Source organism: Hylobates moloch, unplaced genomic scaffold (assembly GCF_009828535.3).
Source record: "Hylobates moloch isolate HMO894 unplaced genomic scaffold, HMol_V3 SCAFFOLD_11, whole genome shotgun sequence".
NCBI classification, from domain to species: domain Eukaryota; kingdom Metazoa; phylum Chordata; class Mammalia; order Primates; family Hylobatidae; genus Hylobates; species Hylobates moloch.
This window is the reverse complement of record NW_026652286.1, coordinates 437,416-461,193: the sequence shown is the minus strand read 5'-3', so window position 1 is coordinate 461,193 and position 23,778 is coordinate 437,416. Positions and strand designations below refer to the sequence as shown.

Genomic DNA, 23,778 nt, shown 5'->3' with positions numbered 1-23,778 from the left:
ACTAACAAAGTGCAAATTAAGTAATAAAATTCTAATGGCAACTGGGCTAATAAAATATCATGATGAAAATTTCATTTCAGTTAAAAATATTTATCAAATTTCACCATTTAACCCTAATTATAGATCCTGGGAAAAAATTTTAACTTAAAATGTTTCTTTAATTTCTTTTTGTTTTTTTTGGAGACGGTCTTGCTCTGTCACCCAGGCTAGAGTGCAGTGGCACAATCTTGGCTCACTACAACCTCCACCTCAAGGTTCAAGTGATTCTCCTGCCTCAGCCTCCCAAATAGGTGGGATTACAGGCACCCGCCACCACGCCGGGCTGATTTTTGTATTTTTAGTAGAGACAGGGTTTTGGCATGTTGGCCAGGCTGGTCTCAAACTCCCGACCTCAGGTGATCTGCCTGCCTTGGCCTCCCAAAGTGCTGGGATTACAATCATGAGCCACCGTGCCTGGCCATGTTCCTTTAATTTCTCTAGGCAAATTCATTTTTTTAAATTTGGAAGTTCAGGGAGCAACTAAATTTTTGTAGTATTTTTCTCCAAAAATAGCAAAGCAATGTATTTCAGATGTGTTTTTACACAGGGTGGTATAAGGCCAAACCAAGACATGATGTACCTTGTCATAATACTGCAGCTTAGGGGTAGACACCATCTCCCCATCCTCTGAGCGAATCAAGCGATCCAAGAATTCCTCTTTGCCTACTTCAGACGCTGCCTGACAAAAACATTCCAGAGCCTGGAGAAATAAAATATAAAATGACTTGTAACAGATCATTCAAATTCTAGGTGCTATAAATCAGGGGTTCACATGCAAGGGAAAGCCAAAAAAGAAACAACATTACTTAACATGGTCTACTCTGTGCATAGTTTCTGACACATCTGGATTCTATGTGATGCATTCATATTTTAAAAAATGTATCTCACATTTAACTTAAGTGCTACCAATTAAAAAGTAAACATTGGCCGGGTGCGGTGGCTCACGCCTGTAATCCCAGCACTTTGGGAGGCCAAGGCGGGTGGATCACAAGGTGAGGAGTTTGAGACCAGTCTGATCAACATGGTGAAACTCCATATCTACTAAAAATACAAAAATTAGCCGGGCATGGTGGTGGGCGCCTGTAATCCCAGCTACTCAGGAGGCTGAGGCAGTAGAACCGCTTGAACCTGGTGGGCAGAGGTTGCAGTGAGCTAAGATCATGCCACTGCACTCCAGCCCTCCAGCTTGGGTGACAGAGCAAGACTGTCTCCAATAAAAAAAGAAAGTAAACCTTAATAAGATGATTGACACATACATACATAATAAGGCAACTGTAGCAATATGTTAACAATTGTAGAATTTGAGTGATAGGTATATACTGTTCACTGTAAAAAGTCTTTAAACTTTCCTGTCTGTTTGAAAATTTACATAATAGAACATCAGGGAAAAAATTAAAACTCTAAACTACCATAATGAGAAAAAAGCAGCATAAAACAATAAAAAAAATGTAATTAATAAGTAAATTTGGGCTGGGTGTAGTGGCTCATGCCTGTAGTCCCCACACTTTGGGAGGCTGAGGCAGGCAGATCACTTGAGCCCAGGAGTTCGTGACCAGCCTGGGCAACACGGGAAAACCCCATCTCTACAAAAAATTAAAAAATTAGCCAGGAATGGTGGCTCACGCCTGTAGTCCCAGCTACTTGAGAGGCTGGGGTGGGAGAATCGCTTGAGCCCAGGAGGTTGAAGCAGCAGTGAGCCGTGATTACGCCACTGCACTCCAGTCTGGGTGACAGAGCAAGACCCTGTCTAAAAGAAATAATAAGTAAATAAATTTGATTTATAAAAATGTATCCTGGCCAAACGCGGTGGCTTATGCCTGTAATCCCAGCACTGGGGGAGGCCAAGGTGGGAGGATCGCTTGAGTACAGCCTGTGCAACATAGTGAGACCCTGATTCTACAAAATAATAATAATAATAAAAGGAATCGCTAAAAACACACAGGGGCAGGAGAGTTCTAATATTTTCTTATGTTCCTGAGTCTTATCTAAATTGCAGAATACAAGAAAGTAAATAGTCCTCACATGTATATAATGCCTTTGACTGGCATTAGTACAGTCTTCTTTAACTTTATCTAGAGGATTCTATGTCTCCCATCCCCTAAAGCCTAGTCAAATGGAAGCTAAGCAACTTCCTTGCGCTGAAGTTTATAAAGTTTATTTGCCATTCAAATGTAGTTTACCTTCTGTCCTTCTCCTGTAACTAGGTAACACCTTCCCAGCATAAATCGACAGGAACCAACATTGACTTGACACCAGGGATGTAGCAGTTGAATATAATCCTTAAAGGCATAAAAGGTGCTTTCTGATTAGAAAATAAATGTTACTTAATGAGATACTCATTCCCAAGTTCTTCACCGAGGATGAAAAACAGTGTTTGAACAAATGTTTTATTTCCTGACATAATTCTGAGATTAAAACCTACCCCTGTTGCCTTCCTTCCTCATCCATTCCCCCTTTCCTTACACAAACAGGAGTCCAGTAACACACATACACATACTTTACATCTCAGCAATTTTCCAATTTTTGGTATTTATTGGTTCAATGACTAGATTCCAGTAAAGGATTTATGTGAAAACAATAGTACATTTGTATTACTATAAAGAAAACCTAGCAGAGATAATTTCTTAAAAAGACACTCTAGAGGCCGGGCGCGGTGGCTCATGCCTGTAATCCCAGCACTTTGGGGAGGCGGGTAGATCACTTGAGGTCAGGAGTTCGAGACCAGCCTCGCCAACATGGTGAAACCCTGTCGCTGCTAAAAATACAAAAATTAGCTGGGCGCGGTGGCACATGCCTGTAATCCCAGCTACTTGGGAGGCTGAGACAGGAGAATTGCTTGAACCCAGGAGGTGGAGGTTGCAGTGAGCCAAGATCATGCCACTGTACTCCAGCCTGGGCAACAGAGTGAGACTCCGTTTTTTTTTAAAACGGAGTCTCTTTTTTTTAAAGATACTCTAGAAAAAATCATGTTAGGAATTATACTGTCCAGAGAGAAGTAGAGAAAAATCTCTTTCTTTAAAAATTTATTTTATTACTTTCTTTAAAAGCCTTTAGAACCAGGTATTCTCTCAGCTAAGTACTAACCATGCCCAACCCTATTTAGCTTCGTAGATCAGACAAGATCAAGCAAGTTCAGGATGGTATAGAAATAGAGAACAATCTCTTTGGGGTATGTCTTCGCATAATCAAGTTTAAATTATTGTGGTTCTTTAAAATGCAGTTAACATTTGCAAAGAAAAAAATTCAGCAATCCCATGCTTTCCAAGAATGTGTAGACATGAAATGTTCAAAGGAACTCACCTGCAATTGTACATATTGGCAATTTCCCATCAAACATTCTAGAAAGAGACAACCAGGATTGCTAGGCCATCTAGTCATTGGTTAAGGATATTTCTTAATTTTTGTTGGCAAATCTTAAACATATACATTGGGCATCGAATTCAGAAAAGTCCATAAAATAGCTTAATTTACAAAAACAAGGAAGAGAAATTGGCCAACCACATATTCTTTCATCATCACTAGAATACAGTTAAACAGTTACTTTTATACCAGAAGACTTGTTATAGAGTTTAGAACTCAGGTAACTATGGAATAAAGCATCTATTTCACCAGGCACAGTGGCTCACTCCTGCAATCCCTGTACTTTGGAAGGGTAAGGTGGGAGGGCTGCTTGAGCCCAGGAAATCAAGACAAGCCTGGGCAACACAGTAAGATTCCTGTCTCTAAAAATAAATAAATTTTTAAAAGCCTGTATTTCATTCCTGGGTGTTCAATTCCAGCTGGTGAGCTGGTGTACTGCAGAACACAGTATTGGTGCCAGTGGACATCCAGCACATAACGTACCTGGCATACAGAGCCATTCAATAAATATTTGTTGAATGAATAATTTTTTTTTTTTTGAGACACAGTCTCACTCTGTCACCCAGGCTGGAGTGCAGGGGCATGATCTCAGCTCACTGCAACCTCTGCCTCCCAGGTTCAAGTGATTCTCCTCCCTCAGCCTCCTGAGTAGCTGGGACTACAGGCGCATGCCACCAAGCCCAGCTAATTTTTGTGTTTTTTTGTAGAGGCGAGGTTTCACCATGTTGGTCAGGCTGGTCTTGAGCTGCTGGCCTCAACTGATCTGCCCGCCTTGGCCTCCCAAAGTGCTGGGATTATAGGCATGAGCCACTGCAGCACCAGCCAAAAGAATAATGTCTTTTTTTTTTTTTTTTTTTGAGAAGGAGGCTTGCTCTGCCGCCCAAGCTGGACTGTGGTGGGGTGAGCTTGGCTCACTGCAACCTCCGCCTCCCAAGTTCAAGCGATTCTCAGCCTTCCGAGTAGCTGGGATTACAGGTGCAGGCCACCACGCTTGACTAATTTTTGTATTTTTAGTAGAGATGGGGTTTCACCATCTCGGCCAGGCTGGTCTCGAACTCCTGGCCGTAAGTGATAAGCCCGCCTCCACCTCCCAAAGTGCTGGGATTACAGGTGTGAGCCAACATGCCCAGCCAGAAGAGAGCTTTTCCCTGGCTTTTAAATAAAAGGATACAAAAGCTGCAATAAATAACTGGTAATTGCAGTAATCATTTCAGGCCAGTTCAATCCAGTTTGGCTCAGAGGTGCCTTTGGCTGAGAGAAGAGGTGAGATATAATGTGTTTTCTTGCAACTTCTTGGAAGAATAACTCCACAATAGTCTGAGGACTAGATACTTAAAAAGAAAAAGTTATGACAGTTTTGTGTAGTGGTAATTATCAATTTTCAATTAAAATAGTCTATCAATTCATTTTATGCTTGTAACAAATAATTTAGCACTTCAAAACAGAAAATATATCATGGGTATATATCCAGTGGCCATATAAATAAAAGTAGTTTGTAAATTGTGAAGCACTATAAAAATGCAATCAAAACACCATTCACATTAAAGTTATAGTCATTTCTTTTCACTGGTCTCCCAACACTTAAGTGCCTTCTCTAGAAATTCTTCACAATAAATACAATTAGCCCCAGGATTTCAACTTTTATACCAGAACAATACAAAATAAATTCTCCAGAATAATGGTTTGCAAACATAAAGGATACTTTTAAATATCTGTTGACTAAGATTACAAAAGTTACCATGAATGTAATAAATTTTTAAATGATTTTGTTAATCACTGGAGCATGAAAACAGAATGGGAAAACAGCAATACACACACACACACACACACACACACACACACACACACACCATATCCTTTAACATATGCCTGATCTGGTACTATAGTTTCACAGACCCCATGCCACAAACGGAGATCTCAGGCCACAGCTTACTCATGGCTTCTGAAAGCAAAAAGCCTAGCCAACCTTTCTATGGCAAAGGTGGCAAAAGACCACTTTAATGAATATGCAATACATCCCCAGTTTAAAATGAAATGTGTCCATAGTCCACTCCTTACCAAACCTATTTGCCATCAAAGCACCAGAGTCTGTTAATTCCAGCACCGATAAGTGTTGGAGATTAGACTCCCTGTGAGAAAAGGGGAGAAGACAGCTTAGTAAACTCTCCTGTGCTGAACATCACTTCTACAAGCTCGTCTACGAAGAACACTGTCAATTTAATTAATAAACTGCACATAAAAGCTCCACTGAAAGCACAAAGAAAATTGGAAATCATTATAATATAGATTGTTGCCCATAATATCACTTCGTGACCCTTCAATGAGGAGCCAGAGCAAACAGGATGGTTTATCTTACTGAAAATGTGAATCTCGGCGGGGTGTGGTGGCTCATGCCTGTAATCCCAGCACTATGGGAGGCCGAGGCGGGTGGATCACCTGAGGTCAGGAGTTCAAGACCAGCCTGGCCAACATGGCGAAATGCCACCTCTACTAAAAATACCAAAAATTAGCCGGGTGTGATGGCAGGCGCCTCTGAACCCAGCTACTCTGGAGGCTGAGGCAGGAATATTGTTTGAATCAGGGAGGTGGAAGTTGCAGTGAGCCGAGATCGCACCATTGCACTCCGGCGTGGGCAACAAGAGCGAAACTCCATCTCCAAGAAAAAAAAAAAAGTGAATCTTGTAATTCACTTGGATTTGGCTATAAAGAAGCTCAGCCTACCTAAAGTAATAGCATAACATTTTGTGTATGGTCTTTCCTTCTGGTTTCATCTTATTTTATATTCAACATAATTTATATGTACATACAAACATGTAATACATAAGTATATATAATACATAATTTATCTATACACATACATACAGTCTATAATTACATGTGACTTATTTTCATTCTTACAAGTTGCCTTCAACCTGTAACGAATAAAGGCACCAAAAAGCTCTCTGAATCTTAATGGCATATAATTTTACAGCATACTGTTAAAAATCTTTTTCCCAGCTGGGCGTGGTGGCTCACGCCTGTAATCCCAGCACTTTGGGAGGCCGAGGCAGGCAAATCACCTGAGGTCAGGAGTTTGAGACCAGCCTGGCCAACATGGTGAAACCCCGTCTCTACAAAAGTACAAAATTAGCTGGGCATGATGGCAGGTGCCTGAAATCTCAGCTACTTGGGAGGCTGAGGCAGAAGAATCACTTGAACCTGGGAGGCGGAGGTTGCAGTGAGCCAAGATCATGCCATCGCACTCTAGCCTGGGCGAGAGAGAGCGAGACCCTGTCTCAAAAAAAAAAACAAACCTAAAACTTTTTCCCTTTAAGACAAGGGGAAAAATAATTAAACTCAGAATTTACATTTTAAGTAATTGGGATAATGAAACTCACAGTGTGTCAAGTGGAACGTCAGTTGCCAAGCACTCACTTCCCCATTTAATAAGGTAATAAGATAAGAGTAGGGGAGCTGTCCGATGTAGTAGGTCTTGCTGAGCTTGAAAGAGCTGACCAGTTCCCCAAATCACCTATACATTATGGGTGGGTGGACCGGAAAAGAAATTATAGCAATTAGTAATGGTAACTCTTACGGCTCAGGTGGAGGTAAAATAAGATAACAAATACAAAGGTTACAATACTGTAAAAGCAACACATCTTACATTTTACGGGAGCAAGTGGCAAAATATCTTCCCAAACATTAACAGTCAAAAAATAATCAAAAACAGCTCACCAAGTAATGGAAGCTGATGATGAAAAGAAACCAACAATAAAAAGCTAAACTTTCATTAAATCTGTGGGTTCAGAATTAAAGAAGAGGGCCAGGCACAGTGGCTCACACCTGTAATCCCAGCACTTTGGGAGGCTGAGGCAGGCAGATCACTTGAGCCCAAAATTTCAAGACCAGACTGGACAACATGGTGAAACCCTCGTCTCTAGTAAAAATTACAAAAATTAGCCAGGCATGGTGGTGGGTGCCTGTATTCCCAACTACTTGGGTGGCTGAGGCAGGAGAATCACTTGAACCCCGGAGGCGGAGGTTGCAGTGAGCTGAGATCGCACCACTGCACTCCAGCCTGGGTGACAGAGCAAGACTCTGTCTTAAAAAAAAAAAAAAAATTAGCCTGCGTGGTGGTATGTGCCTGTAGTCCCAGGTACTCAGGAGGCTGATGTGGGAGGCTGAACTGAGCCTGGGAAATCAAGGCTGCAGTGGGCTGAGATCGAGCCACTGCACTTCAGCCTGGGCACAACAGAAGTGAGACCTTGTCTCAAAAAAAAAAAAAAGAGAGAGAATTGAAGAGACACAGGGAAATCTAAATTCTCTCATATACTGCTGGTGTTGGGTAAAAAAATAGGTATGACCATTATTATAAGCAAATTTGGCAGTACTACCAAAAGCCTTAAAATGTGCATTACCTGTAGACCAAATTCTAGTTCTTAGAACTTACTCTAGAGATATAATTAAAGATGTACAGAAAGTGGCCAGGCACAGTGGTTCACACCTGTAATCCCAGCACTTTGGGAGGCTGAGGCAGGCAGATCACTTGAGGCCAGGAATTCGAGACCAGTCTGGCCAATATGGCGAAACCCCATCTCTATTAAAAATACAAAAATTAGTCGGTGTAGTGGTGCGCATCTGTAATCCCAGCTACCTGGGAGGCTGAGATATGAGAATTGCTTGAACCCAGGAGGCAGAGGTTGCAGATTGCACCACTGCACTCCAGCCTGGGCTACAGAGCAAGACTCTCAAAAAAAAAAAAAAAAAAAAAGATGTGCAGAAAATAATGGACATAAGGGAAAAACTGGCAACAAAAAGAAAAATGTTGATGAGATTTATAAAGTGGAAGAACAGAACAACCAGATTACAAAAAATACTATGTAGTTTATTTAAATTTTACAAACAAACCAAAAAGAATGTGCATGGAAAAAAACGTATACAGCAAAATTTAAGTAGTAATCACTGGGTAGAAAATGATAAATTTTTAAAATTTTTGCTTATATATATTTTGTAAAGGTTCTACAATGAATATCTTATTACTTCTGTGTTCAGAAAAATTGACAAAAGTTATAATTTAAAAAACAAAAACCTGAAAAAAATGGAAGAATCTACATAGATCAAAAAGAACTTAGTAAAGGCTAACCAACCTAACAGACTTTCAGGAAAGGTTCATTTTTCAACTTGGTGATCTTAAACAAATTATCTTCCCAATTTTTTTTTTCTTTTTTTTTGAGATAGGGTCTCACTCTGCTATGTAGGCAGAAGTGCAGTGGCGCAATCACAGCTCACTGCAGCCTCAACCTCCCGGGCTCAGGTAATTCTCCCATCTCAGCCTCCCAAGTAGCGAGGACTACAGGCTTGCTGCACCATGCCTGGCTAATTTTTGTATTTTTTTGTAGAGATGAGGGTTTGCCCAGGCTGGTTTCAAACTTCTAGGCTCAAGCAACGAGCCCACCTTGGCCTCCCAAAGTGCTGGGACTACAGGTATGAGCCACCACATCTGGCCTTTTTCTTACTCTTGCTTGAAATTCTACCATTAGCAATGTATCTGGGTTAATAAGTTCTTTGCTTTTTTTTTTTTTTGGAGACAGAATCTTGCTCTGTCACCCACGCTGGAGTGCAGTGGTGCAATCTCGCCTCACTGCAAACTCTGCCTCCTGGGTTCAAGTAATTCTCATGCCTTAGCCTCCTGAATGGCTAGGATTACAGGAGTGTGCCACCAGACCCTGCTAACTTTTTTGTTTTAATAGACATGGAGTTTGGCCATGTTGGCCAGGCTGGTCTCGAACTCCTGGCCTCAAGTGATCTGCCCACCTCAGCCTCCCAAAGTGCTGGGATTACAGGTGTGAGCCACTGTGCCCAGCCTGAGTTGATACATTCTGACTTAAAATGTATAAGTACATTTATACATTTTAAGTCAGAATTAAAATGGGAGCCCCAAAGGACTTTTGGCTATTTACACATTAATATGAATTGGTTTAATTAGATTACTTCCTTGACAGGCTCAAATGAGATTACTGACTAAGAAAAAAAATGGGACGTCTGACTGTGGGGAGAAAAATAATTTCTTAGCTTGGGACATTCAATAGGGTGGGTGATCAGGACTATATATTAGCAACAAGAGTCTGGTGGTCTAAGAAGAACAGAATGAAAAAGAAAGCACAGAATGGAGTCAGGAGGACCACAAAGATAAACCTGCATCTCAAAACCGTGTTTAGGGTAAGCTTTGCACTGTACAGAGTTCTTAGGTTGGGTGAGGTGGCTCATGCCTGTAATCCCAGCACTTTGGGAGGCTGAGGTAGGTGGATCACCTGACATCAGGAGTTTGAGACCAGCCTGGCCAGGCCGGGCGCGGTGGCTCACGCTTGCAATCCCAGCACTTTGGGAGGCCGAGGCGGGCAGATCACAAGGTCAGGAGATCGAGACCACGGTGAAACCCCGTCTGTACTAAAAATACGAAAGAAGTTAGCTGGGCGTGGTGGCGGGCGCCTGTAGTCCCAGCTACTTGGAGAGGCTGAGGCAGGAGAATGGCGTGAACCTGGGAGGTGGAGCTTGCAGTGAGCCGAGATTGCGCCACTGCACTCCAGCCTGGGCGACAGAGTGAGACTCCGTCTCAAAACAAACAAACAAACAAAAAAAGACCAGCCTGGCCAACATGGTGAAACCCTGTCTCTACTAAAAATACAAAAATTAGCCGGACATGGTGGCACGCACCTGTAATCCCAGCTACTCAGGAGGCTGAGGCAGGAGAATTGCTTGAGCTGAGATAAGGCCACGGCACTCCAGCCTGGGCGACAGAGCAAGATTGTCTCAAGAAAAAAAAAAAAAAAGAGAGAGAGAGGGAAAAAAAGAGAGTTTTCTTTTCCTTCCTCCATACTAAAGGGTACGCTTACCACATTCATAGTTATTAATAATACTACATTTTGGGAGAGCCAACCTGGGAAAATTTTCCACTACTACACATACGAAGGTTAAGAGTAAAGCAATCTGCTTCATATATATTTTTTAAATCTACTGTTAAGTTCCAGGGTACATGTGCAGGATGTGCAGGTTTGTTACGTAGGTAAACGTGTGCCATGATGGTTTGCTGCACAGATCAACCCATCACCTAAGTATTAGGCCCAGGATCCATTAGCTATTCTTCCTGATGTTCTCCCTCCCCACCGTCCCCTCCATATATGCTCTTAATCTATAATCTCACAAGGATTACAATGCTTATTCATTCTTAATTCAAAAATATTTATAGAGCACCTCATAAGGCCAAACTTGGGGGAATAAAGCAGTGAACCAAGACAAAAGTATCTGTGCTAGCAGGGCTGACATTTTGCTCCTAAGTTCTTATAGACCTATATCAGGTTTTAGATTTTACAAGTTTTCCCTCAAGCAGTACTTACGGCATCTCCAAGCCTCATTAACAGCTGCTGTAAGATCAAAAGATGTCTGCAGATCAGGAAACGAGTACTGGCGATTTTATGCACCCCTCTGCACACAATATACCCTGCTGTGTTACTACCATAGAGCTGGGAAAGATTCATTCGAATATTCAAAGGCTGAGCTGTAAAGAGAAGAAAAATGGAGTTGAATGCATCATTGTTTTAATCAAAGAGGCACATCTGTTGTTCTGCCATTTACCTGGATTGAATCCCTTTTCCATTTCCACTTCTGTTTCATAATCCATTTCCCGTATAAGTAGTCCAATTGCATGGATTGGGTTCCTAATCTCTTGCAGTTTACTACAAATATCCTCCATTACATTTTCTCTATAAGGACAATTACAAAACTCTTATTACTACCGAGAATACGTAAGACAAGTTCTATACGTCCTATAAGCTAAATACATTATGAAACAAGAGAACCAGATAAAGGAATGAAGATAATCACTCTGGCATATAAGATACAGTCCCTCTACATAGCAAATTTCCTCTCGGTTTTTCATAAACGACACACAAAACAAATGTGAGAAGAACAGTTTTGCTTTTTAGAATTTTTAGCTCAGTTAATTGTTAAAGCGTATTTTACAAGTCTATTTCTAGACTTGAAGTCGTGTTAAATTTTCTGTTAAAAGTAGAAATACGTATTTAGAATCATGGCACATCAGTCTGACTTTAAGCTACTACTTTGTACGCTCTGAAACATACATTAAAATCCCAACTTTGGCGCTAAAAATGCTGAATTTCCATTAGGAAATGCACTTTACCCTAATTCTCCTTACACATCAATAGTGATCAAATCTTCCAGAATCTGCTCTGCAGCCTTTTCCGGAGACTGTAGGTTATAACAACTCATTTCCATTATAACTGACATATCCATAGTTACTGACTTTCCAATCAGCCGGAGGCATTTTATAAGACATATGACATCCCGAGCGATATCCACATCTACAAATAAGAGAAAGTTAACATTTATGTCTTAAGTCAATGACAATCTATTGATTGCTATTACATTAAAATGTTAATAATTAAATGACAAGAAATCCACCTGAGGTCTCAGAGATGCTTGGTCTCTTAAGTGTTCATTAAAATATTTGTGGTGTGGTAAAGTGACCAAGACAGGTGTGGCAATCAATATTTTTTGTATCCACGTGAAATGAAGCATAGGGTTTATATAGGAAGGGGATTAAATATGGACATAACAATTACTATTACCATCAGATATGGTTGTCTCATCTTCTGTCAAAAGGTTCTCATGAGGCAGGAGATACAAATGATCCACTAAGGAGGAGGGAATAAGGAAAGACAGGTACCCCTGGAAATACAAATTTTCCAGTTACATTTTTTTCAGTAAAATTTTAAAGGTATAAAATAATTGAGATGTGCATCTTATCATGAGGACACACGAGACAAACCCAAGTTGCAATACACTCTATAAAATAACAGGTGTAGTCTTGGCTGGGCACAGTGGCTCACATCTGTGATCCCAGCAGTTTGGGAGGCTGAGGTGGGAGGATCACTTGAGCCAAGGAGTTCAAGACCAGCCTGGACATCATGATGAAACCCCATCTCTAAAAAAAAAACCAAAAAATTAGCCAAGTGTGGTGGCACGCAGCTTTAGTTCTAGCTACTAGTGAGGCTGGGGTGGGAAGATCACCTGAGCCTGGGAGGTTGAAGCTGCAGTGAGCCTTAAGAGTGCCACTGGGCCAGGTGCAGTGGCTCACGCCTGTAATCCCAGCACTTTGGGAGGCCAAGGCGGGCAGATCATGAGGTCAGGAGATCGAGACCATCCTGGCTAACACGGTGAAACCCCGTCTCTACTAAAAATACAAAAAATTAGCTAGGCGTGGTGGCCGGTGCCTGTAGTCCCAGCTACTCGAGAGACTGAGGCAGGAGAATGGCGTAAACCTGGAAGGCAGACGTTGCAGTTAGCTGAGATCACGCCACTGCACTCCAGCCTGGGCGACAGAGCGAGACTCTGTCTCAAAAAAAAAAAAAAAAAAAAAGGCTGGATCCTGGATCAGGAAAAAAAATTATGGGCACAATTGGCAAAATCTGAATATAAACAATATATATATTATATTTGGCAAAATTTGAATATAAACTGTATATTATGTCAATATCAAATAACCTGATTTTTAAATTGGGCTGTGGTTATTTAATGTCTGTGTTCTTAGATACATGCTGAAATATTTAAGGATATTTAAGGATAAAGGAGCATGATACCTACAACTAACTTTTCAGTAGTTCAGGAAAAACTGTTTAGAGAAAGAAGAAAAGCAAATGGAAGTTAACAAATGATGGATCCAAATGAAGGGTATACAGGAATTCTTTGTGCTATTCTTGTAACTCTTACCTTAAGTTGGAAATTACTTCAATGTAAAAAGTAAATAGGCCGGGTGTGGTGGCTCATGCCTGTAATCCCAACACTTTGGGAGGCTGAGGCAGGTGAATCACCAAAGGTCAGGAGTTCAAGACCCGCCTGACCAGTATGATGAAACCCCATCTCTACTAAAAATACAAAAATTAGCCGGGCGTGATGGTGCACACCTGTAGTCCCAGCTACTCAGGAGGCTGAGACAGGAGAATTGCTTGACCCCGGAGGCGGAGGTTGCAGTGAGCTGAGATCACGCCACTGCACTACAGCCTGGGTGACAGAGCAAGACTCCAACTCAAAAAAAGAAAAAAAAAAAGTAAATAAATACAATAAAATACAAAAAAAGTATAGATAATAACACGAAACTATTTAAATGGATGAATCACAATTTTAGGGGAAAAAATACAAATGCAAAGTCCTAAATGCTAACCGCAACATTCAGCAGACCAACATTCGGCGAGAACCACTGAACTTTTTGTTTTCTGAAGGCATTTTGTTATAACAGCCACTGAACTGTCTCAGGAAGGTCTTCTCTATGCCTTAGCTCACTTACTTTTTTCAGCAGGCACACCATGTTTGTGTGTGGATTCAAATGTAGGGCAAGAGGATGAGACAGGGCTTCTTGATACTGAAGACAACAGGCATAGAACTTGCACCAGAATTCTTGTTGTAAATTTCGAAACTCCTCCTGGGAGAATTCATACTCTGTTACACTTCCTTGAAGCTGGCAAAGAAGAAATGAAAGAAATTAAACTTTTGATGCCATTCAGGATCTTTGTCCACAAAAAATATAATTGTCCAATATCATTATACTAAGCTACAGCCAAATGAATATTCCTTACGTATTAAAGGCCATAGACTATGCAAATGTGTATCTGATTCTCTAGTTAAAAGGTTTAAACATTTATATGTTCCAACAAACAAGGTCAAGTGAAGAATTCCAATAATTCCTCAGTCAGTACCAATCTGCCCTATATCAAGATGGAAGGAATTCTTATTCTTCCTCTACCCAAGCCTCACCTCATTTTCAACAGCTAAAGTAACTTCTTTCTTCAGTTCACTCCAGGAAAGATCCAAATTCCTCTCAGTTCCTCGACAGAAAATCTAACATTAAAAGACATTTTAGACTTCTATGTAATAGCCAAAACTGAATGAAAAATATTTCAGTTTAGAAGATGTAGAGGCAATGGAAAACTATATAATAGAGATTCGGCATACCTGGAACACACATCACCTGAGAGAAAGTTAAGAAACTGGGTGTATTTAGTCTGGAGAAAGATGATCTGGAAAGATTCTTAAAATACCTGAAGGGTTGATTTATAGAAGAGAGGCTTCCTTTTCAATGACACAGTTTGGGAATAATAACTCCCACGAGAGGTAGTGAGAAAGTGGTCAGTGGAGGTAGAGACAATTAAAGGCTGAATAACTATCACAAAAGCCTCAGAAGGCATTTCTGTTTTATGCAGGAGGTCAGACAAAAAGATTCTAAAATAATTTTCAATTATATGAGTTATTGTATTTTAAATCCATCCATGAAGCTAAGTAGTAATTTAAAGAAGCCTACGCAAGCTGGGTGCGGTGGCTCGTGCCTGTAATCCCAGCACTTTGGGAGACTGAGGCGGTGGATCATTTGAGGCCAGGAGTTCGAGACAAGCCTGGCCAATATGGCAAAACCCTGTCTCTACTAAAAACTACAAAAATTAGCCGGGTGTGGTGGCATGCATCTGTAGTCCCAGCTACTTGGGAGGCTGAAGCAGGAGAATCACTTGTACCCAGGAGGTGGAGGTTGCCGTGAGCCAAGATTGTGCCACTGCACTCCAGCCTGGGCAACAGAGTGAGACTCTGCCTCAAAGGAAAAAAAAAAAAGTCTATGTAACTTTTTTGTTGTTAACAGAGATGGGAATCTTGCCATGTTACCCAGGCTGGTCTTGAACTCCTGAGCTCAAGCAATCCACCCCCTTGGCCTCCCAAAGTGCTGAGATTACAGGTGTGACCCACTGCACCCAGCCAGAAGCCTTTGAAACCTTAAAAAATCCTTTCAGTTTTTTTTTTTTTTTTAAAAGACAGGGTCTCACTGTGTTTCCCAGGCTGAATGCAGTGGCATGATCAAGGCTCACCACACCCTCTACCTCCTGGGCTAAAGCAGTCCTCCAACCTAGGGCTCCTGAGTAGCTGGGACCACAGGTGCATGCCACCACACCTGGCTATTTTTCTATTTTATTTTATTTTTTTTAGAGATGGGGTCTCCCTCTGTTGCCCAGGCTGCTCTTAAACTCCTGGGCTCAAGTGATCTTCCTGCTTCAGCCTCCCAAAATTTTGGGATTACAGGTGTGAGTCACCACCATTGGCCAAAGAATCCTTTTGTAAAGCACTGGGCTTCTCTTATACGATGAATTTGAAGCTAAAAGCTTTTTTTTTTTTTTTTTGAGGGAGTCTCACTCTGCCGCCAGGTTGGAGTGCAGTGGCGTAATCTTGGCTCACTGCAACCTCTGCCTCCCGGGTTCAAGAGAGTCTCCTGCCTCAGCCTCCCAAGTAGCTGGGACTATAGGTGTGCGCCACCACGCCCGGCCTAGAGTTTTCTTGAACCTGAACCAAGTCAGACCTTCACTGTCCTAATAAAAAGGTTAAAACAGTATAACCAAAACTAAACAAAAAACCACTTTAAGTTTCTCTCAAGTACAGAGATTCTATGCAGTGCAGTATGGTATCTTTTTACAGTACTGTAGGTAGAGGTTTCTCTAACTCTGGCATGTGTCACTGATTACTGGGAAAGTGGTCCCTCCCCCCCACCTCTCCACCAGGAATACTGTATTTAATGGAAAGAATATTTAAAAAATTATAAAAGTATTTACAAACACACATATGTATGAATACAGAAGTACATTCAGTGTTTAATATATGCAAAAACTTAACAGTAATTAATTATATAATACAGTAATGAAATAAGAAATAGTCTTAAACAAACAGTAAATTTTTTTTGCTGACCTGTAAAGCCTTACATAAAGCTTCATTTGTGAATTGTCCTGGTGTAAAAAGACTTTGCAGATACATCTCCTGTTAGAACATTAAAACAAAAGTTACTATTGTCCTAAACAAAATTTGGAATTCAACACATAACACCAAAGTTTGAGTTTCTACTATATGAACATTGCCATTTTGCCTGTCTATATGTGGGCAATAACAGCAGTGCGGTTACGTTTTCACACTGAAAGTGAAGACTGCAATGTCTTTGAGTCAACTAGAGGTACTATACTTAAAATGGTGTGCTCCCCATGGAGAGCTTCACTGGGTTCTGGCAGAAAACAAGCTTTGTCAAATGCCAATCTTAAATGAAGAAGCAAATCTAATTGGTGATATACATTGGTAAGAGAACAAGGAAACGAAGCTGGTTTCTACACCATCTATGGTATTCATAAGATGAATACCAACAGTATTCATTTTATGACTCACATGTAAAAGAAATGGAATCAGTAATAATAGGTATTATATGCAAACAAAACAAAACAAAACAAACAGCAATAAACTCTCACAAGTAGGGAAATGAAGTAGAGAGAACATGGAAAAATCTCATATTGCCTAATGATTTTGACCAACTCTCCTAAACCAGATTTGCCCCCAAGTAGTAAATCTGACTAACAGTCATTCAAGTTTCCTTCCTTCTACTAAGCTTTTGGTAGATGATAAAATAACCAAAAAGAAGGAGAAAAACAACAATTTTAGTAATCAGCATATGATTTTGGCTTTTAGACAAAAGCCAAGTGCCAGTAGTTAACTGGAACAATAAATAACTACCACCAATAAACTCTTGGGATTAAGAGTGCAGTAATATTCTTGGGAGGCCGAGGCGGGCGGATCACGAGGTCAGGAGATCGAGACCATGGTGAAACCCCGTCTCTACTAAAAATATAAAAAATTAGCCGGGCGTGGTGGCGGGCGCCTGTAGTCCCAGCTACTCGGAGAGGCTGAGGCAGGAGAATGGCGTGAACCCGGGAGGCGGAGCTTGCAGTGAGCCGAGATCACGCCACTGCACTCCAGCCTGGGAGACAGAGCGAGACTCCGTCTCAAAAAAAAAAAAAAAGAGTGCAGTAATATTCAATTTAAGATTTTTGAAGTATGTTTTCTACTCCTGCAAATAGTCGTTGTTTCAGATCCCAAGCCCATAATCTTTAATGTCATTTTAACACTAAGGCATCAACTGAAAGCTTTTTTATTTATCCTGAGGGTGTCCCTTAAAAATGTGGAGATTTGGCTGGGCATGGTGGCTCATGCCTGTAATCCTAGCACTTTCGGAGGCCGAGGTGGGCGGATCACCTGAGGTCAGGAGCTCGAGACCTGCCTGACCAACATGGTGAAATCCCGTCTCTACAAAAGTACAAAAATTAGCTGGGTGTGGTGGTGCATTGACTGTAGTCCCAGCTACCCGGGAGGCTGAGGCAGGATAATTGCTTGAACCTGGGAGGCGGAGGTTGCAGTGAGCTGAGATCATGCCACTGCACCCCAGCCTGGGCCACAGAGCAAGACTCTGTCTCAAAAAAAAAAAAAGATCAAAGTAAATCATTCTCTTATATAACATTTGAGCATTTACTTACTCTGGGGTCTTGATCGTCTCTGATGACAATCTCTTCCTCTGGCAGAGGCTGCATAAAAACTGGATTCCACTGACCTGCAACATTACTAGAGACAGAAAGTCCACCAGTTTATACAGAAATGATCACTACAAATGAAATGTGTGCTGTTGGCAGTACCTGGGCAGGGAGGGCCCCGTCACAGAGCCCTGCAATGACTGCTTCATCAATTCTATTAAAAACATCTTTTTTTAAATAAGAAAGAGAAACATTTTTAGCAGAGCCTAGTTTTTATACAAGTTTTCTTACCAAGTTTTAATAAGTACCTTCCTAAAATTGAAACTCATTGTTTCAGATCCCAAGCCCATAATCTTTAATGTCATTTTAACACTAAGGTATCAAATACAAAGAATAGCTAACTTTTATTTTGCATTTACTATTTGCTAGATATTATGCTAGATGCAGTTTTAGACATTCATGGATGCCTTATAATTCTTTGAAGGATACAGTACTCCCATTTCACAGATGTACAGAGTGAGGCTGAGGGTATATCACAGCTAGTAAGTTGCACAACTAAGATCCCAACCCTGCTCCAACTCTGCAGCCTGTGCTTTCTGACTACTTGGCTCAAATGCCATCTATAAGGAGTACTTTTTTTATCTTCTGAGGTATGGCTTGAGGTCAGCCTGGCAGGCAATCATTCCCAGAATTCCACCTTAGGATCTAGGGTTATCAGGGACCCAGAGGGTTCAATTAGTTCAGTGGTCTTCAAGCTCTGTCCCAAGGGAGCCTCTACAGATATTTCAGGGGTTAGACAAGTGTTTGCTTCAAAATGGTTTGTTTTTTATTTTTGGCCAAATTTAGCAGTGGAGGGCTGTACACCAACTTTAGTGACACTAATATTAAGTTCTGACAATCCATTATCATGGGACCAGCCAAAAATTGTTCTGTAAAATGTATTTTTAACTACCTAAAGCTTGCAAACTAATATCATGTACATTAATATTAGATACCAAATATATCTAACATTAGATATAATCAACACTAAATTGGGTTATAATTTTATACTCATAAAATAGTACACATTCATAGCTCACTGAAGCCTGAACTCCGAGGCTCAAGCAATCCTCCTGCTTCAGTCTAAGGTGCATCGTGCCACCACACCTGGCTAGTTTATTTATTTTTATTTATTTATTTATTTATTTTTGAGATGGAGTCTCGCTTTGCCACCTAGCCTGGAGTGAATGGCATGATCTTGGCTCACTGCAACCTCCGTCTCCCGGGTTCAAGAGATTCTCCTGCCTCAGCCTCCTGAGTAGCTGGGATTAGAGGCACACGCCACCACGCCCAGCTAATTTTTGTATTTTTAGTAGAGACGGGGTTTGACCATGTTGGCCAGGCTGGTCTCAAACTTCCAACCTCGTGATCTGCCCGCTTCAGCCTCCCAAAGTACTGGGATTACAGGCATGAGCCACAGTGCCTGGCCGCTAGTTTATTTTTTATAGAGACAAGGTCTTGCTATGTTGCCCGGACAGGTCTTGAACCATGGCCTCAGGCAATCCTCCCACGTTAGCCTCATAAAGTGCTTGGATTACAGGTATGAGCCACTGTGCCCGGCCCTGTTTTAAAATAAATTTGAGAAGCACTGCACTTGTCCAATCTATTTCTCATCTCACGAGAAAATTGAAAACACAAAGGCTATAGTGTCCTAAGGAAGTTGCAGGAATCAGGAACAGTCTTAGCTTAGAAACAAAGAAAACTCCCAGATTAGAGGTATTTTGGATATGTGCTATCTCTCCCAAGAAATATGACATTTTATCTTAGTCCAACCCCCAAAATTCTCATTTTGTCCTAAAACAAAAATGTAAAAAATAACACAAAATGCACAAGAGGTATTTCAGGAAGACAATAACAAGATGAAAACCCAGGGCTGAATTATTCGAATGAAAACCCTTGACTTGGTTCTACAGAAAAAGGTCTCATCTTTTTTTTTTTTGAGATAGAGTCTTACTCTGTTGCCCAGGCTGGAGTGCAGTGGAGCAATGTTGGCTCACTGCAATCTCCGCCTCCTGGGTTCAAGCGATTCTCATGCTACACCTTGCCTCCCGAGTAGCTGGGATTATAGGCACCTGCCACCAGGCCCAGCTAATTTTTTGTGTTTTTAGTAGAGACGGGGTTTCACCATGTTGCCCAGCCTGGCCTCGAACTCCTGAGCTTAAGTGATTTGCCTGCCTCGGCCTCTCAAAGTGTTAGGATTACAGGCATGAGACACGGCGCCCGGCCTCTCTTGTCTTCTTAGCATGAAATTGCTTGGGGTGAGGTAGGATGATAGAATTAAGTGACCCATACTGTTCAAAGTTGATGTATTTCACTACTGTTTGGTTCTCAGCATCATGCCACAGGGCCCAGATATCCGTGGAAGTTAAGGCAAAGTCAATCAGTGTCTCCTAGGAGGAAATGTGGGAAAAAAAGGGATAAAATAAGAAAGAAAGTAGTAGTTCATGGTAACTTGCTTTCTCATCAGTAGGAGAGGTAAATGTATGAAAACAAAACATGGTACCACATGAATTTGGTGAAGTCTAAATGAAATTTTGTTCCATACATCATGAAATAATTCCATTTTAAGACTACAATCCCATTATACCATAACAGAGTTAGCCAGTACTTCTTTTTCTCGTACTTATGTGATATGCAAAGGGTGAATCAACCTACCTGAGAAGTGAACAGTGAAGAAATGTGATCTAGACTATAGCGGTTACCCTCAGTGCTCACCAACTGGAAAATGCAGAACTGTTAAAACACAAGATGATCATGTATTACCTGAAATAATCAACATGTTACTTTTCGAAGCAAAGGCTATTACCATTCAGAAACCTTTAAAAAAAACTTTTTTTTTTGAAACAGAGTCTTGCTCTGTCGCCCAGGCTGGAGTGCAATGGCACGATCTTGGCTCACTGCAACGTCCGCCTCCTAAGTTCAAGCTATTCTCCTGCTTCAGCCTCCCGAGTAGCTGGGATTACAGGTGTGCACCACCATGCCCGGCTAATTTTTGTATTTTTAGTAGAGACAGGGTTTCACCATGTTGGCCAGGCTGGTCTCGAACTCCTGACTTCATGACGCGCCTGCCTCAGCCTCCCAAAGAACTGGGATTACAGGCGTGAGCCACTGCACCTGGCCAATAATTTTTTTCTTTTCTTTTTTTTTTATACTTTAAGTTCTAGGGTACATGTGCACAACGTGCAGGTTTGTTACATTTGTATACATGTGCCATGTTGGTGTGCTGCACCCATTAATTCATTTACATTAGGTATATCTCCTAATGCTCTCCCTCCCCTTGCCCCCCACCCCACGACAGGTCCCAGTGTGTGATGTTCCCCACCCTGTGTCCAAGTGTTCTCATTGTTCAATTCCCACCTATGAGTGAGAATGTGGTGTTTGGTTTTCTGTCCTTGCGATAGTTTTCTCAGAATGGTGGTTTCCAGCTTCATCTGTGTCCCTACAAAGGACATGAACTCATCCTTTTTTATGGCTGCATAGTATTCCATGGTGTATATGTGCCACATTTTCTTAATCCAGTCTATTACTGATGGACATTTGGGTTGGTTCCAAGTCTTTGCTATTGTGAATAGTGCCACAATAAATATACGTGTGCATGTGTCTTTATAGTAGCATGATTTATAATCCCTTGGGTATATACCCAGCAATGGGATGGCTGAGTCAAATGGTATTTACTGCAGAAATGATCCCTGAAAGTACAGTCTTCAAAAACTTTTTTCTTTTTCACCCACACAGGCCAGGTAGAACCACTTTATTTTAATGTAGTAAAATACACATAACGTCAAATTTACCATCTTAACTATTTTTAGCAGTGTTAAGTATATTCACACTGTTGTACAACCAATCTATAGAACTCTTTTCATCTTCACCTTGCATAACTGAAACTCTATACTCAATAAACAATTTCCGGCCAGGCGTGGTGGCTCACGCTTGTAATCCCAGCACTTTGGGAGGCCGAGGCGGGCAGATCACGAGGTCAGGAGATCGAGACCACAGTGAAACCCCGTCTCTACTAAAAATACAAAAAATTAGCCGGGCGTGGTGGCGGACGCCTGTAGTCCCAGCTACTCGGAGAGGCTGAGGCAGGAGAATGGCGTGAACCCGGGAGGCGGAGCTTGCAGTGAGCCAAGATTGCGCCACTGCACTCCAGCCTGGGCGACAGAGCGAGACTCTGTCTCAAAAAAAAAAACAAAACAATTTCCCATTTCCCTTCAACTCCTAGCCCCTGGTAACCACCACTTTACTTTCTGTCTCTATAAATTTGACTACTTTAGATACTCCATGTAAGTGGAAGGGTCATATATTATTTATGTTTTTGTGACTGGTTTATGTCATTTGGCATAATGTCTTCAAGGCTTGCCCATGTAGTAGCATGTGTCAGCATTTCCTTCCTTTTTTTTTGATAAGGAGCCTTGCTCTATCGCCCAGGCTGGAGTGCAGTGGCGTGATCTCGGCTCACTGCAAGCTCCACCTCCCAGGTTCCTGCCATTCTCCTGCCTCAGCCTACCGAGTAGCTGGGACTACAGGCGCCCGCCACCAGGCCCAGCTAATTTTTTTGTATTTTTAGGGGAGACGGGGTTTCACCGTGTTAGCCAGGATGGTCTTGATGTCCTGACCTCGTGATCCACCCGCCTTGGCCTCCCAAAGTGCTGGGATTACAGGCGTGAGCCACCGCTCCTGGCCTTCCTTCCTTTTAAAAACTGAAATATTCAACTGTACGTACATGCAACATGTTGTTTACCTACTTGTTGTGGATGGACACTTGTGCTGCTTTAACTTATTGCCTATTGTGAGTAACGCTACTATGTATATGGTTGTATAAATATACCTTTGAGACCCTGCTTTTGATTCTTTTGGGTATATATATACACATAGAAGTGGAATTTCTGGAATATATGGTAATTCTATGTTTAATTTTTTGAGGAACCACTATACTGTTTTTCATAATGGCTGCAGTATTTTACATTCCCACTAGCAATGTACAAGAGTTCTGATTTCTCAACAAGAGTTCTCATTTCTCCATATCCTCGCCAAGACATTTATTTATTTTATTTATTTATTCATTCATTCAATTGTAGATATCCTAATAGGTGTGAGGTGATTATCTCACCTATTTACTTCTGTAAATAACATCACCATTGTAGCACCTTACACTGGCCTTTTAAAATATGTTTTCGGTTTTTTACATTTCTGGCCCTAGTCAGATGAGCAACTCTTCTGTGGCCCCGACCCAGAAGCAGACTCAGAGCATAGGATGGTTTTCCACACTCCTACAATTGCATCTCCAACCAGTCAGCAGCACTCATAGCCTTGCCCCACCTGCCAAACTATCTTTGAAAAACCCTAGCCTCTAAATTTTCAGGGGGGCTGATTTGAGTAACAGTAAATCTCCAGTCTCCTGTTTAGCTGGCTCTATGTGTATTAAACTCTCTCTATTTCAATTCCTGTCTTGATAAATCAGCTCTATGTATCGGGCACTTACAGAATGAAGTTCTGTGGATATACTAAAACTCATTGAATTGTATACTTTAAATGGGTGAGTGAATTACATCTCAAGAAAGCTGTTTAAATAAATGAATAGGCTGGGCGTGGTGGCTCATGCCTGTAATCCCAGCACTTTGGGAGGCTGAGGCGGGTGAATCACCTGAGGTCAGGAGTTCGAGACCAGACTCGCCAACATGGTGAAACCCCATCTCTATTAAAAATACAAAAAATTAGCCGGGCATGGTGGCAGGTATCTGTAATCCCAGCTACTCTGGAGGCTGACACGGGAGAATTGCTTGAACCCAGGAGGCAGAGGTTGCAGTGAGTTGAGGTCACGCCACTGCACTCCAGCCTGGGTGACAAGAGCGCCAAACTCCATCACAAAAGAAAAAAAAAAAAGAATAAAGTGAACCTGTCATTTCAGGGAAAACAAATGACAGTATTTGTTGCCAATGATACATTTCAAGTTTTAAAGTGAAAACTATAA

The 23,778-nt window shown here is 41.4% G+C and overlaps 1 protein-coding gene and 1 pseudogene across 2 annotated transcripts in view; both read right to left on the bottom strand.

Annotated features, from left to right (window-relative positions):
• Window positions 1-23,778, bottom strand: part of NUP160 (nucleoporin 160) — a 66,236-nt gene that overhangs the window by 23,855 nt on the left and 18,603 nt on the right. For both annotated transcript variants that reach the window (XM_032165928.2, XM_058447016.1), the window contains exons 8-23: window positions 20,463-20,540; window positions 20,100-20,197; window positions 17,775-17,859; window positions 16,171-16,239; window positions 14,206-14,289; window positions 13,739-13,909; window positions 12,024-12,123; window positions 11,591-11,756; window positions 11,011-11,138; window positions 10,773-10,933; window positions 6,777-6,910; window positions 5,458-5,528; window positions 4,571-4,730; window positions 3,340-3,409; window positions 2,220-2,318; window positions 620-739 (exon numbers count right to left, since the gene is read on the bottom strand). In XM_032165928.2, coding sequence (XP_032021819.1) covers window positions 620-739; window positions 2,220-2,318; window positions 3,340-3,409; window positions 4,571-4,730; window positions 5,458-5,528; window positions 6,777-6,910; window positions 10,773-10,933; window positions 11,011-11,138; window positions 11,591-11,756; window positions 12,024-12,123; window positions 13,739-13,909; window positions 14,206-14,289; window positions 16,171-16,239; window positions 17,775-17,859; window positions 20,100-20,197; window positions 20,463-20,540 — 1,794 coding nt within the window. The remainder of the gene's footprint in view (window positions 1-619; window positions 740-2,219; window positions 2,319-3,339; window positions 3,410-4,570; window positions 4,731-5,457; window positions 5,529-6,776; window positions 6,911-10,772; window positions 10,934-11,010; window positions 11,139-11,590; window positions 11,757-12,023; window positions 12,124-13,738; window positions 13,910-14,205; window positions 14,290-16,170; window positions 16,240-17,774; window positions 17,860-20,099; window positions 20,198-20,462; window positions 20,541-23,778) is intronic.
• LOC116477608 (small nucleolar RNA U3) lies at window positions 21,433-21,512 on the bottom strand (annotated as a pseudogene).